This window comes from Bombus pascuorum, chromosome 7 (assembly GCF_905332965.1).
Source record: "Bombus pascuorum chromosome 7, iyBomPasc1.1, whole genome shotgun sequence".
Lineage (NCBI taxonomy): Eukaryota > Metazoa > Arthropoda > Insecta > Hymenoptera > Apidae > Bombus > Bombus pascuorum.
The window spans coordinates 12854169-12869609 of NC_083494.1; the positions used below are offsets into that span (position 1 = coordinate 12854169).

Genomic DNA, 15441 nt, shown 5'->3' on the forward strand with positions numbered 1-15441 from the left:
GTACGTGTGTTACGTGAAAGGAAAAGACCTAAGATTTATTCCTTGAAACAAATTGGAAGATTTCTAGCGCGAGCTGCAAGATTCCACTGGCAAATTGCTGTCGATCCTTCCGTAGACACGCGTAAAGGTTTAGTCGGCTAGCGACAAGAGACATGCCTCTCGGAACGTTTCCTAGTTAGGCCAATTCCGTACTTTCGCTCGTCACGATTAATTAGCTTAATTCTGGCTTCCTGTTGTGCGTACCGGCGGGGCACCCAAGGATGGTTGCGTGTTACGCCGGCATAACCAGCCGCATTCCGGCGTCATAGTTGACGCACGTATGTCGTCGTAAAAGCACTCGTGGCATCCGCCAAGCTTCGCGAGGATGGGCGCCGCCGAGACGTCGATCTGCATTTCCGTGCTGTGCTTATACGTCCTCAGGGCCACACCACCACCACGTGCTTTCAATCGTTTGGGTAAGAAGGTTGGATCAACCGTTGCATTCATTCAGATCGTCTGCAGTAATGGTCTAACGAGAAGGATGACCCAATCGGTCGGATTTAATGTTATTCCCCAGTGGTTTTATTTTATAGTTATTTTATTTATAAATCTATCATTTCATTCGTGCTATACGCGTTTTCTAATGCAAGATATCTAAACGAAGTAAAATTTATTAGAATTTTACAGTTGATCAAAGGAATAGATAATTCAATACTTTGCTGACTCACAAACTAACACAAGGAAAAGTATTTGAAAATTGTTAGTATAATTGCAATTTAGTTATAATCGTTGAGGTTATTAAATGTGTGAACGAAGGAACGCGTGGATAAATTGTAAGGTAGAAAATATATTTTAATACAGAAGTGTAAATACAAATCGGAATATAATTTGAGCTGGTCCAGATTCGCTAGCAGTGTTATCCTATGACTGAAAGCCCTGAAGCCATCGTCGCCTGTCTATTGTTCGTGGTCTGCCTTCGTCCCAGTCTTTTGTCTATACGTTGTCGATGGCTTCAGTGCTTGAGAAAACTAGATGTAGAGTTTTCTTAAAAGTGGTGACTACTTCAACAATAATTAATACGATCTTCTTATAACTTTTGCAGCTACTAAACACGTAGAATTAACACTTTCTTTGAGCAGATCTTACAGAAACATATATGTAACAATTTCACCTAAATATCGTGTCATCGTTTACTTTACACATCGTCTCCTTTCAAAGCACTCGGGAGCGAATGCAAATTTCAATGAAGATATATCAACCAGTTAACTGCGTGTGACGAGTATACACGTGGAACAGAAACTTTATTTCGGTGCGTTTGACGCGTATAGTCGTCGTCGCTTGTATTTAGTTAAACACTCGACTATCGGACACCACGAGAGATTTCTAAAATTAAATTCCATAGTTAACTGGTTAAATAACACGCACGTCGATCTTCAGCGATCTGGATCTCACGAAAGTTCCGGGACATCGAGCTTTTTAACACATCGTCAGCCCTCGTACTAGACAGTTTACCAGTTCGCCAAATACGTGGTCAGATGTCCCTAGAAAAGGCTTATCGCTTTCCATGTACTTCATGGGACATCGTGAGCTGCAGAGTATTTCCGAGTAATCAGCTCCATGCACGCGATCGTCTACGGTGGACAAGGACAATAGAAAGTGTCTCTTATTGTTAGAAGCGCGCTAATCCTGAAGAGTATCATCGCTCAAAACAGTCATCGAGCCTAAACATGATAACATTTCTGGTTGCCACTATCGGCAATACAATACTCTTGGAAATGGATCGACGATGCGTCGACCTTGACGCGTGCATCTCCTCTATAAAGGAGTCGACTGTAACAGATATATTGGCGTCAGGACTCGTGGAAATCGATCATGAGCTTGTTTCTTTTTCTAAATTCCAGAAATGTTTAAGTTTCTAAGCCTAACTTACCCCTTTTTTCACGTGCGGCAAAACTTCACAGACGCCCCGCACCCTCTGGGAGAAGGGCGGCGGATGATACCGGATTAACCTAACCCTAAGCTAAACCTAAACCTAACCCTAACCCTAACCTAAACCTAACCACGTAGATCCCATGTCTCGTTCGAGTAACTCGTGGACGTTGGTGCTGTGCCACGAATAACTCGAATCGTTGTGATTAGAGGTATACGACTTGAAAACAGTTATGACTCACAATAATGCATTGTGGCAGGAGTATATGTCGTGTAACTACGTCGTGAGTCAGAGACAATTTTCTACAACCCCTGTAGGTACACGTAATCCGCTTTCCCTCTTTGTATTATGTTACTTGTTCTACGATTGTTTCCCTTGAATTACTTCCGCGTGTTTTTTCTACCTTTTGAAATAATAAATCTAATAGAAGACGTACTGGAGAGCGAACTCTCGTTTCACTGTAATAGTACAGAGTGGCGAACTTTACTCGAAAGAATGAAAATGTTCTGCTACCAAGTTCAACTGAACTTAGTTTGCAATTCTCGGGCTGCGGATTAGGAAAATTTCATATTTTTGTAAATATTACCAAAGAGTAGAAGTTCGTCCTATCTAGTGAATATTATAATAATAGTTCTACTCGGAATATTTTACCTATATCGATATCTTTACGTGGATTTTCTAAATTTTCACACTTCAAAATTAGTTTTAAGCTATATTTAACTATAAATGCATAAATATCCGCGGGTAGTTATTAATTCGTAGTAATTATTACTCAAGATAAAAATTAAAAATTTTGCGATTGGTTAAAGCTACGAGTACAAGCCTTTCCCTGTTTAAACGATATTATCGTCAGCCTGCTGTTGCGTATACGCTTGTGGGAAATTAAAGCTTCGTTCACACTTGCGATGACGGTACGGTCAAATTACGTTAAGTCATAGTTACTGATCAAAATCGCTTACATGTAATCCAATGAGAGCACACAATAGGCGATTCGGTTAAGTCAAATAGAAACCTGTTAGCTGTGGCTTGCGATCAAGACCGTGGTCAATAGTGGGGAAGGAATATGGAGGATGAGCGTTTAATCGAATCTGTAGGAAATTACAGCGAACTATATATGTGATTTCAGTGACAAGAAATATTGTGACATATCTGACAAAACGAAATTGTGGATAGAAACAGGGACGATATAACAGTATAAAATGAAAGACACTGCGACGAGATTTTATTTTTTCTGATCGTTTAGTGCGAATGCCTCGGTAAAATCTTACATCTTGATCAACTTGAAAGAAACTGAAAATCCTCGATTCAATCGTTACTGTGAATCAGACTTTAAAATAATGTCGTGACAAACAATTTCTTCATGCTCCGTAGGCAAACTGGGTTATGTACATACAAATTTAATCTTTTTCACTATCACAAGATTTTAAAATATCAGAAGAAATTGTGAGATACCCAAAAAATCTCATTATAAACTATATTATTTTAATTTATTGAAAATCCATTTTTAAATGTAAAATATATTTTTCCTTTTAATATTTTTATATGGTTTGGTACTTTTTAGAAATTGGTATATACATGTTATGGAAATTATTTTTTAAACGTCTCATTCTTTTGTGAATGAAAATAATATTTCAAAAAGGAAATGCGTCGTGTGACATCAGATGGTATTACAGAAAACGGACTTGATGGACGACATTTTTTCACCGTACAATGTGTGTACGGTGTATTCTAGAAAAGAGTCGTAAACCACAGACAATTTTTTTTCCACCCCCGTGATTGCTCTTTGTTCCGTGTTCGCCGTTATTCTCTCTGTTTGCGCACATTTTTCTGTGTCAATTTGCACCACTTTTTACCCGTTCTCGCCCTCTGTTGCTCCCTGTGTTTGCTTCAAGATATGGTAGAAGTTACCGCAATATGTTTCAACAAGCGTTTTGTATTCCTAAAGAGATTGTAGACACGTGGTATCGTCATAGATTTTAAATTAAGTATGTTTTTCGTTGCAACGTAGCAATGATATTTTTAACATTTCCTTAGAAGTTAACGTTGCTTTTGTCAGCAGATGTTTTATTTTCTAAATAATATTTGAATTTAATATAATAATTATATTTTATTTTATTTTATCATATGGATAATTTTGTCATGATTCTATCACCGAGCAATTTATTTATATCGGCCATAAGCTCTTGGTCTTCTTAAAATGAGAACTTGCGAACAATCGATCAATTTTCCTCCCTCGACAACGACATAAGATTCGTTAACTCACTAAAACTAATTCTATATAAAAAAATAAATTCAAATAGTTATTTATATTGCTTATACTATAAATAAACATGCTACCACGTATATAAATACAAATAAGCCTCAACATAAAATTTCACGTGCGAACAATTTCTCCCACTTGTAGCCTATGGCTTTAAATTTCGTTAGACCCAAGAAACTCAACCTCGTTATCTCATCAAAATTAGCCAATTTCACACCATGGCACGGCACGACATCGAAAACGCGTCGTAAACACGCAGATCGCCACGAAAATAACACTGCGTAATTATCAAGCGGATATAAGTGTGCGTTAGTCGAAGCGCCTTTAAAGGTGTCTGGAAAAATCAGTGCCGATTTCCCGGGACGAGATGTAATCGGGTCGTTATTATAGAATTACATGCAATTACCCGGCGCCGATTAATGCAGCGTATTCAGATCGCGTCAAGAAATTCCCCGTTTCTTTTCTCCTTAAAATTATACAAGTTCCATGTCTTTCCCTTTGAATAAAACCTCGCGTTAACGATCCATTTTGTGTCAGTCTAACGAGCGGCCGCTTCTCGATTTTGCCTGCAGCTTATGCGAAAGACCCTTCCTTGGAGATCATGCCAAGCGGGGATACACAGACGAGGCCAATCGGGTCCAGCATCATCCTGACGTGCAAACCGAAAGTCGACGACACCAAGCTGATCAAGGACATGCAATGGATCGACCCCCAGGATCACGTGATCGAATCGCTCAAGTACGTACAATGAACGTTATAACTATAACCACATAGGGCCTAATTGATTAAATGTCACGTTAGAACTAATTTTGTAATTTTTTTCTTTTTTTTTTTTTTTGGAACATACGTTGGCTCCTTGCCATTGTATATGCAATGCAGTATATTCTCGTCTGGAAAGGGTTGTAACGGCGATAATTTGTGTAATGGTGATCGTGACGACTGTAGGATGTTTATGGGGAATTTAAGAGGGTTGATTTTACGAGAGTACATTTTGAGAACAAATTACGCGCTTTTAACATCTGTTGGAGATAGCTTCATAGTGCTTCAACTTGAGGATAGTTTTAAGTACCGCGGATAGATTGAGTTTTGCGACTGGTAAATCGATGTAGAATTTTGGTATTTCTAGATTTAGGTTCGCTTCGAAACGTGTGCTTCGTCTAAATGGACGAGACAGAAATAGGGTAGCTGTAGAAAATTGTCTTCCAGGTAGAATTTAATCTCGTGAAGATCGTAGAATTTAATTGCAGTGAAACGAAATTAAAGAACGTCATTTTTAAACTTTGCTTCTTGCGCTATCGTTCGTTTAATTATGAAAAATCAGTTGCTGCAGTAATAACGAGAATGAAAAATAATTCTACGCAGAGAAATTCAACGAATTCCGAGGAACTTTAATTCGATTTATAAGTGTTTTTAAGTAAATTTAAAGGGAATGGGATTCAATACTTCAATCTGATTGATAAATAAATACTGGTAAATTAATACAGTCTCAGTATCTTTTTAACGTAGACTCAATTCTAGCTATTCGTTCAATTTAAACGAAAATATGACAGGAATATTTATTTAAAATGATATAATACGAACCAATTCGTTTCTCTGGAGTAACTGAAAAGTATACGTGCAATTTCGTAGGTGTAATGAATATTAAGACCTTCTGTAAACATCGACGCTTGACGTGCAATCATAACTCAAGCGAGATGCTGTGAGGCAGGAAAATAGAAAGAACAGTAGAAAGCGTTGTTACAACGCAAACAAACGTTTGTCAAGTCAGACGAGAATATACGAGCAAGGGAAGTTCACGCTTCCGAGCTTTTTTTGACAATAACAGAGCCGCCTTTAGCAGATAATTGGAAGAAGAGTATAATGGATGTGGTGTAATTTATGCAGATTCAAATATTACGAGTTTTCATAAAAATTTCTGTCGAATATATAAAACCAAATATTTTTCTCTTCCTATTTTTGTGAGAAAATTGATAAAGGTAAAAAAATGTATTCTTTCTTAATTATAATCATATAAAAATATTAACATGATATCTTTATTTTCTTACAATCGAATACAATGCTGAAAATACTTTGTTGATAAAATTTTCTAATTTTTATTATATTTAATTGCTACTATAAGAAAACATACGAATAAATATATAAAACATGTATAAGTATAGATATAGATTTAAAAAAATTATACCTCGCCCAATATACACGCTCAACTAACGTAACTCACATTTTTTTCCCATTTTTTTCTCTGTGAGAATAACACACGAATAGAGACACGATCGACACATCGCACTAATTTAACGAATTTCTGTCACTTATTTTGCACACAGACTCGTCGTCTTGCCGGTGGAAAGGCGAGTATACAAAACTCCATTCAAGACTTTTACACGTAACCCCGTAGTGTCATTGCCAAGTCCCTTTCTGTTCTCCGATAATCGTCCCCCTTAAATAAATATTACATATACATATATATATATACATACCAATATATAGATAGAATTTCCATTCACCAAAATTATTGTTAGAAAATGTTCATTTTCTTTGTACGAATACACAGTCTCACGAAAGTATTCCAACATTGGAAGGATTCCAACTTGATTAATATTTATAATCACGAAGTTGTCTCTCATAACAGTGCCAATTTAAAATGTTTCGTATAACGGAAACAATAAGCGCGTAAAAGTTTGCTACGATAGGTATTCAAATACTTTCATGAGTCGATTCATGCAAATACCTGATAGATACCATCGAGCAACGTGCACACACACCATGCAACCATCAACCCTGTACCTTCACTCCCCCCGTGACTGATTTACGTCTACTACAGCCCCTCGATGGAGCTCTTAATTGCTGCAGGTCAGCCCGCGAGCTAAGCGTTGCTCATTAAGCCGTTCGAGAAAAGTTTCCGCCTTCCGTAGCCAAACTAACTTGTATTTGAATAGTTAAACAGAGCCAAACCCACTGCCTCTGTGCCACGTGTACCGTATACCGTTCGTTGATATAAGAAAACCCATAGCCATGCTATTTAGAAGTTAAATAAGACGACGCTCGCCACACGTCATTCAATGATAACAACGGCCACCTGAGCAATTATATGCTTCTACCAGACTGCGATGTTTCTCGAAACGATCCGAATGGGAGCTGTTCGTGGAAGCAAAAGGGAAATTTCGCCGAATAAATTAGAATTATGGATCCATTTGAAATGATATTCTACCGCATGCTTGAAATTAATTCGATACTCAAAGCCAATTTCCTCTTTTATTTTATGGATATAGCGAGCCATAATCGGGGAGAAAAGGATAATAATAGAAAAGTTGACATGTTATTTTTTTATTATAGTATTATTTATTTATAGCGTAATCGTGTGTATTTTGAATTAGGTGTTAGGTAAAGTAATTGGAACTTCTCAACTTATTTTTATTGTACGTTATTATGCCATAAAAATAAAATGTTAACTTTTATAGCACCCTTCCTCGTCACAGTCTTCCACTACTCGATAATGTAGAAAGGGTGGACTGCAAGAAAAGAGAAATGTCAAGTTGTGACATTTCTCAGAAAATGAAAACTTATTTTTCAATATATGTATAATGTCACGGCTTCCTATTTTCTCATACATCAAAATGAAACATTATTCTATTCTCTTATCGTTTTCGACTTTTACCTAGGACTACAGATAGTAATACATTAAACTCTAAAAAATGGAAAGTATTCATTTTTTATATACACCTCAGATTCTTATAATTACTGTAAAAATTATAAAATTTAACTCGCAATACCACAATTCCTACAATAAAAATTCCCAAATTCCGATTATTTTATAAGCTACGATATACATATTATGTTCTTCCTTCTTCCATTAGTCCCCGCTATATATTAGGTCGTCTGAAAAGTTTCTTTCGTTTTATAAGGAAATAATGGATGCACAACATTTTTCGCTTCATATTATTTTATCGAATTACGTATAATCCATTTTCTTCCATCAAAATAAAGATCACAACGTTCGACAGATTAGGTTTCATGTTAGTACGAAGATGCATCGTTGTAAAAGACGTGTGCGTAAAAGAAAGACATTTTTCGAACAATCTAATATTATCTACGAAGTAGAAAGGGAAAGTGGCCTTGGGCATGCAATTAATTTGAAACGTGTAATAACAGTAGTACGTAATAATATCACAGGGGCTTGGAAAAGTACACTTCCCTGATACTCAGCTCGCACAGCACTGGATCAACGAAACCATTCATCGTGTATTATACATTTGTGTACCCATTCGTTGATCGCGTGTAATCGCGTCTTCCGTGCGATCCTGTGCGTTTACTGACGAACGTCGAGGATCTATCCTTCCATGGCTAAATAATGTATCGCGGCGTGCGTCTTGCAAATATTGAACCCCGCGATCAAACAATCCAACGAGCGTTAACCTCGGTAACTGATTCGTCGGATCGCGTGTTTGCTCGATTACGCGGACCCCGAGCGATTTGCATAATTATGTCCGCTCGTCGCGGCGAGTAATGGCCGATAAATTCAGCGCGGGACGCGTGTACCCGCTCGAGAACCGTTTCATTAATCGTACTTACTGCCCGTGTTCACCGATTAGGCAAGAAGAAAGGGTATTATTGCATTATCGTTCGGCTAACGCTGCTATCTCCCCTGCATCGTCGCGTAATACACCGCAGCTCGAAAGTTCGTGGACACTTGCTCTTTTTTCACGCAATTAGCGATTTAATGAGGAAATCGTAGAAAGATGATGGAAGAATTATACGAATATTATGGAAATATTCGAGATAGCTTTATATTCTACTTTATTGTAGATCTTTGATGTTGATACGAATTCTTATTTTTCGCGAATGCAATTAAAGAAACGGAACTCGAGCAAAGGTTTGTGTAATGAGAAGTTATGTTTGTTACATGTGTATTTTTATATCTTCAAATTTTTCACAAATTCTTAATTTACAGTAATAAACACTGTGGCCACTAACTTAGAAGCAACGCTATACATACGAAACACATTCTTCTCTGTTTTCACCCATTTCCTGTCTTTCGTTTGTCTTCTCTCTCAGTTTCCCGATTCCACGTGCCACTTCTCAGTGTACCGTAATCGTCCGTAAAATGTTCTCTTTTTGGTTAACTCCGCTTAAGGTGATCTCATGGATGTTCGTAGAAATAGGGGCTGAGAAAAGGTTGAAGTTGAGTAATCGGGATACGTGGCTGGTCGTTACAGGCTGTTACTACTTGCGGTCGAAGGTGATGTTGGACTGTTACGTGGGTGAAAGCTTAACGAATGTTTGTTTAGTAGAGAAAACTCTACTGACAGAAAATTCGCAAATAGTATAGCTCATATAGAATTGGCTATGTCAAAAGTAAACCAACTATCTTTTATGCTACTGATAAATTGTAATTTAGAATTTATATTGCGCGATGTAGGTGAGACTAGTCTTATTATTTTCAGTATTTATTAAGTGCTATTAGCAAGAACCATTTTGTAAAAGAAACTAGATATTGTTACAGGCCTTTAAATTTATCCCAAGAATCTTCAAATACAATTTTGATTACTTTTGTTACTAACATGATTCGATTGCTCGAAACGATGGTTTAGAAATATGAATCATATTCGATATTCCATGTACAAGACGTACTCCTTCGTGGAACCTTAATTTGATAGAAAATATGTCTACAGAGACACGTTTTTAAAATATAAAATGTACCTTACCTACATATAAATGACTGACTAAATGAAATAAAATATCGAATTTCAAGACTTGAATCGCGCAGGATTAATTAACATAAAGGATTCTAACAACGAAGAAACGAAATAACGACCAACTTCAACGCAGACCCAGCTAGTATCACAACCCTCTATCACACGTGAACCTAACAACCGATCGAACAGGGGATCAACATCATCGTTATTTGTATCTATGCGTTCCTCTCGCTGTGAGATCACCAATCTCTGAAACTCGCATTTCCTAATCGAAAGGATTCATTAAAGCGTGTATCTGTAGCAAGCTAACCATTCGAATTCGTATCGAAGCTATTCATTACGATACGATTCAACATCTCTCCCTTACCAGAACCTTATCTTCGAGCCAGTACTCTGTCATGCAGTGTTGTTAAATTGTGTGAATCCATGTGAATGCGTCTCGTTTGTACCAGTTTCCCAGGTCATGCACAACACGAAAGACGACGAAATTGCTGGCTGTCCGCGTTCACCAGTTTAGGATCCAGGTAGAACCAATCTTCCGTCTTTGAGAGAGGTCTTGGTTCGATCTGGCTCTTACGTCGAATTAAGGTCGATCGATTTGCGAACCGGCTGATCCTTCGAAACCAGCCCATCGATCCGAATTCGACGCGGCACTGTGCTCTCACCGCGTGTACAGCCCCGCCTCGTAACGATATTTCACCGATATCGGCTCGGTGTTTCGCGTTAGAATACGGATTAGATGTTTTGCCAACGATTTATGAGCTGCACGATGCGTCTCGGATATTTCGGGCGATCTGATTCGGAAGATATTCGGCGGTACAAAGTGTTACATTGAGAGTTTCGTTTTCTCCCTTTGTTTTAACCCCTTAACGCTCGAATCTTGCATTTAAAATGTTACTTTATAGATTTTCTAATTTCATAGAGATAAAGCGAAGATTAGGTGGAAAGAGCTTTTGTTCCTAAACTAGTTAAAAGATTGGTAAGTTAAAATAAGTAAGATTAGCAATGAAATTAATTAAGAAATAAGTTCGTTTGTATAGATTGATAAAGTAACAAGTAGTAAACGTGAAATTCAGGAACAAAAGTATCCACCTTTTCTAAAAGAATTATTCGACGTGTTTCAACTATTTTTGCAGGAAGAATCAATCCTTTTGTCTTATATCGCAATTTCTTACAATTTATACAACGTGAGCGTTAAATGGTTAATATTTATTCTTCCTTCGCTCTCATTGTGACTCTTTCTAATAACAAGTAGTGTTATCGTATTAATGTTTAAATAATAAAACATAACTATTTTGTGGAAGAAAGTAACAATGTTGAAAAAAGCACATGTGTAATGCGTGTCCTAATTAATAGAATGTCGATCTCTGAATTTACTCGTGAAACACTGAGCCAATTCTTCTATTCACTCTGCAACATTCCACCTGAACATATCACTCATCGTCATCACCATTATCGTTATAGAATGTTATCATCACTAGAATGGTTGTGTAACGTATACAAAGTTGATGTAATAATAGTGATTTTTAATTATCCCGTGTAGCACTCCGGGTAATTCGCAGCCGCCGATGTACACGGAATTGCTCCAGGACAATAGCTTGTCTTTGTTCTTCAACTCTCTGCAAGAACAACAGGCTGGGAAATACACGTGCAAGGCCACTTACGCGAATTCGATTCAGCTGGAGAAGTCCGTGACGATCGATACCATAGGTGAGCAAAAGATTTAAATAAAGTTCAATCTTAAAGGGAAAAATTTCAAATTCAAGTTCTTGCCATTTTAATTTCCTCGTTTGAAACATTTCATGGCGTTTCGAGAAAAAGCATTAATAAATCCCCTCAAAAGAAGTTTCAACAGAACCAAATTAAAAGTCGTGTTTTTATATCTCAAATATTTAAGCTTGCAGACTTGGAATTTGGAACATTAAAATTTTCCATTTAACTTTAATTAAATTTTCGTTTAACTCGTAGTGTAGGAAACATTGAAATTTTTCTCGGTTCAATTTCTCGAATTCTACAAACGTTCCAGCTATAAAAATCCCAGATGTTGTCACATGTAAAAATCACATCCAGACAAAAATCTCGTTTGCAAGCTGTATGTTTTTTTATGTGTGTTGTTTCACAAGTTTCCCTTCGCAAAAAGTAGTACAACGTATTTCACAAACAATCCTTTGCAAACAATCCTTTGTATAACATTTTCTGGGATCTGTTTAGAGACAAACGAAAAATATTCGCCAGAAGTCTATGTAAACTTTTAAAAAATTCTGTAGAACGAAACTTCCAAGCTTTAGTCTAGATAAATAAAGAAGCAGTGTACACAAAAGTATCAAAGAGTAATTACTGTTTCGTAGTTGCGATCACTTGGGACAATGCACCGCCCAATCAATATCCTATTCTGGGAGAAGACTACGCTATTCAGTGTAAAGTGCGGGCAAGGCCTTCACCCTCGGTCGACTGGCTGTACAACGGCGAATTAATTAAGACGAACGACCACTACATTATAGACACGTATGCTCTGAAGATCAAGAACGTTCAAGAATCCGACGATGGAATCTACACTTGCCGTGCTTACGTATTGACCACTGGAGAGCTGAAGGAACGACCTATTCGCGTCGAGGTGGGTATTCGTTCGTCAATGTTATTCCACGACTACTGATATTCGTGTAAATTCTACTTTAAAATTAAGTAAGACCTCCTATAGCGCGATAAGAATGTTTTATTTATAAATGTTTCTGATATTATTTCTTTTAAAAGCATTTTCTTTACACTGGTATTTTCCAAATCGAATTATAGACTACACACAGCATCGCGTATATAAGGGTCTAGTGTGTTGTAATTAGGCGTAGAGATTAATTTGATACCTTTCCGACAATGCCGTACAAATTAAATCACAAATTGAGAGTAAATCAAAAATCAAAAATCCTCGTTTACACATATCATATGCATGAACGTCGAAAACGCGACAGAACCGCGTCACAAGCACAAATTTAAAGAAAGTCATATCAAAAACCCAGGCTCGATATCGAACACCTCTAAAGAGCAAGCTAAGGTACTACCTAATTATGATAAGTAAACAATACGGCAAACAAAAGCTACTACACGTTCCAGGTAAAGTCAAATATCAGACAGAATTTCGTCCATCCATTCCCCTCTAGTTTGTATACCCACCGCGTTGCACATAGTTCCATCCCCCTTGGAAGGTTCGGCCGGAGTAGCTGCGCCAATTATTCCCAATCGCAGCCATAATGCTGCCACAGCTATTACGGAACAGGTTTGCATTTCATTTAACAGGTCCACATACGGCCGACGGTGGAGGAGTTCCCCGCCCCGGTGGATGTGATCGAAGGGGAAGACGCAAGCATACGATGCAAAGCTCATGGCAAACCGCCGCCAAAATTCACCTGGGTGAAATCGCTCACACACCAGAACCTTTCGAACGCCAATCGCTTTGGGGTGGACTCTGATACGGGAATATTAACCATCACGAACGTGAATCGCGAAGATGCAGGGGAGTATCAATGCACGGCGATAAATTTAGCCGGTGAAGCGAACACGAACATCAGGGTGAACGTGATCGTGAAGCCAAAGATCATGGAGTTCTTGAACAGTACCGTGGTACAGGATAACGAGGCGAATCTTGTCTGCAAGGCCTTTGGCAAACCTCCACCCCAAGTCACCTTTAGGAAGCTGACCGACGAGAAACCGTACGTGAAAGGAACGCAACTAAACGATGATAGAATCATGCTGACGAACAGTGCCGATGACACGAGCGGCGAAACGATCGGTACATTAACGATCAATAAATCACTTAGATCAAACGATGGACTCTATGAATGTATCGCCGAGAACGCAGGAGGCGAAGCGCGTAGAAACGGTCATTTAACTGTCGAATTTCCGCCATCGTTCTCTTCTATGCAGAACAAAAGCTTTTGGTCATGGGAGCAGAAACCTGTGAACATCAGTTGCATCGCCGAGAGCATACCGAACGCTACCATTCGCTGGACCATGTACGGCGATCAGAAAATCGACAATGACAACATGATCAAGCAGGTGGGCAACGGTCCTCTGTCTACCCTGATGATTGTCCCGCTGGACAAGCGGTATTACACCACTTACAAGTGCATCGCGTCTAACAAGCACGGCACGCGGGAACGCAATATCGAATTGAGAGAGGCCACGAAGCCGGGAGAAGTGTCGCAGGCGAAGATGTCTGAAATTACCGCCACTACGATTAAATTCGATCTCGTGCCACCTAGCACCAATCCTGAACTCCTTGTGAAGACAATTACAGTACAGTATAAGGAGGATGGGCAGACCTGGATGATGGCGAAAAACAAAACGTGGTCTACTAGTGAGTAGAGTTAATTTTAGAGCTACCAGAATTTCTTTCTATCATCTAATAAGTAGTTCTGGTTATTTATTAACCATGATTGATCCTTATCCATCTGTTTGAATTCTTCATCCCTTTTTTTTATTCATTATAGCTTTTCTCTTCCCATTCATGGAGCAATCGTTCACCTATCAGATGTACTATTAAACATACTTCCACCGCAACAACTCCTATGTGAAGTCCATCCAAACTAATTATGTATACCTTCTTTTTATTTATCTAGTGAATAATTCTCCAATTTCAGAGATATGTACACTATGAAAGATCACTGTCATGGTATCAATCCGTGGACTAGTTATTCCTTTTCTTATTTATTTATCAAGTCAAAGATATTTCCACAATTGCAACTTTTATATACTTAAATCATTATACAAAAAGCCTGCATCTAAAGTAACTATCCTTTTTATATTTGTTATTTAAATTTCCTCTCATCACTCAATAATCTTCCTAATCATACATCAAGTACACTGCCAAAAACATTTCCACGATGACAGCTCTTGTACTTATTGTTAGCTAACTCTCTCTAAACTAGTTATCCCTTTCATTGTTTGCAGATTCATCCTACGTCCTGGAAGATCTGAAACCACAGACTTCGTACGAGTTCCGATTCGCAGCTAGAAACAAGGTCGGCCTTGGTAACTGGGGAGCGTACCATCGCGAAATCACGCCCGGAAGGACATTCCCGAACGAACCAAAGATAGTGATGCCTAGCGCAGAGTACGATGTGTCCAGGTTCAACAATCAATACGAGCTAACTTGGTTGGCGCCAGCCGATAACGGCGAGCCGATTGACATGTACCAGATCAAATACTGTCAAATAAAACGCGTTTCCGGCGAGTGGGAGGTGTTAGAGAATACCTGTCGAATAGAAGACATCAAGACACAAGGAAGGCTGAAACACTGGATCAAGAACTTATACTCCGACACGTTCTACAAAGTGGAACTGAAGGCACACAATATAATGGGTTTCAGTAAGCCAGGCTCTGGGAAGTTTAAGACCGCCAGAGGTAAGTTTCTATCTTTTAACTCTCCTTTCTTTTTTTCTATCTTCTCTTTACACCTTTTTTCTTACACCGTTTTTAACCATACAGTAGCTCGCCAAAGTATTCGAATACTTGTAAGAACTTTCCGTGAATGAGAATGTTTAACCTTTCAGAGGCTAAACCGATCAACGTTACTTCTCGTAGATTGTTTG

The 15441-nt window shown here is 38.3% G+C and overlaps 1 protein-coding gene across 5 annotated transcripts in view; it reads left to right on the forward strand.

The window, feature by feature from the left end:
* LOC132908710 (fasciclin-2) overlaps positions 1-15441 on the forward strand; it is a 237751-nt gene that overhangs the window by 136264 nt on the left and 86046 nt on the right. For 4 of the 5 annotated variants that reach the window (XM_060962969.1, XM_060962965.1, XM_060962967.1 and 1 more), the window contains exons 1-6: positions 273-455; positions 4742-4907; positions 11403-11569; positions 12208-12473; positions 13148-14207; positions 14801-15253. In XM_060962969.1, coding sequence (XP_060818952.1) covers positions 365-455; positions 4742-4907; positions 11403-11569; positions 12208-12473; positions 13148-14207; positions 14801-15253 — 2203 coding nt within the window. In that variant the 5' untranslated portion in view covers positions 273-364. Of the gene's footprint in view, positions 1-272; positions 456-4741; positions 4908-11402; positions 11570-12207; positions 12474-13147; positions 14208-14800; positions 15254-15441 lie in introns of those variants that run through there. The other variant, XM_060962966.1, reaches the window with a different exon arrangement.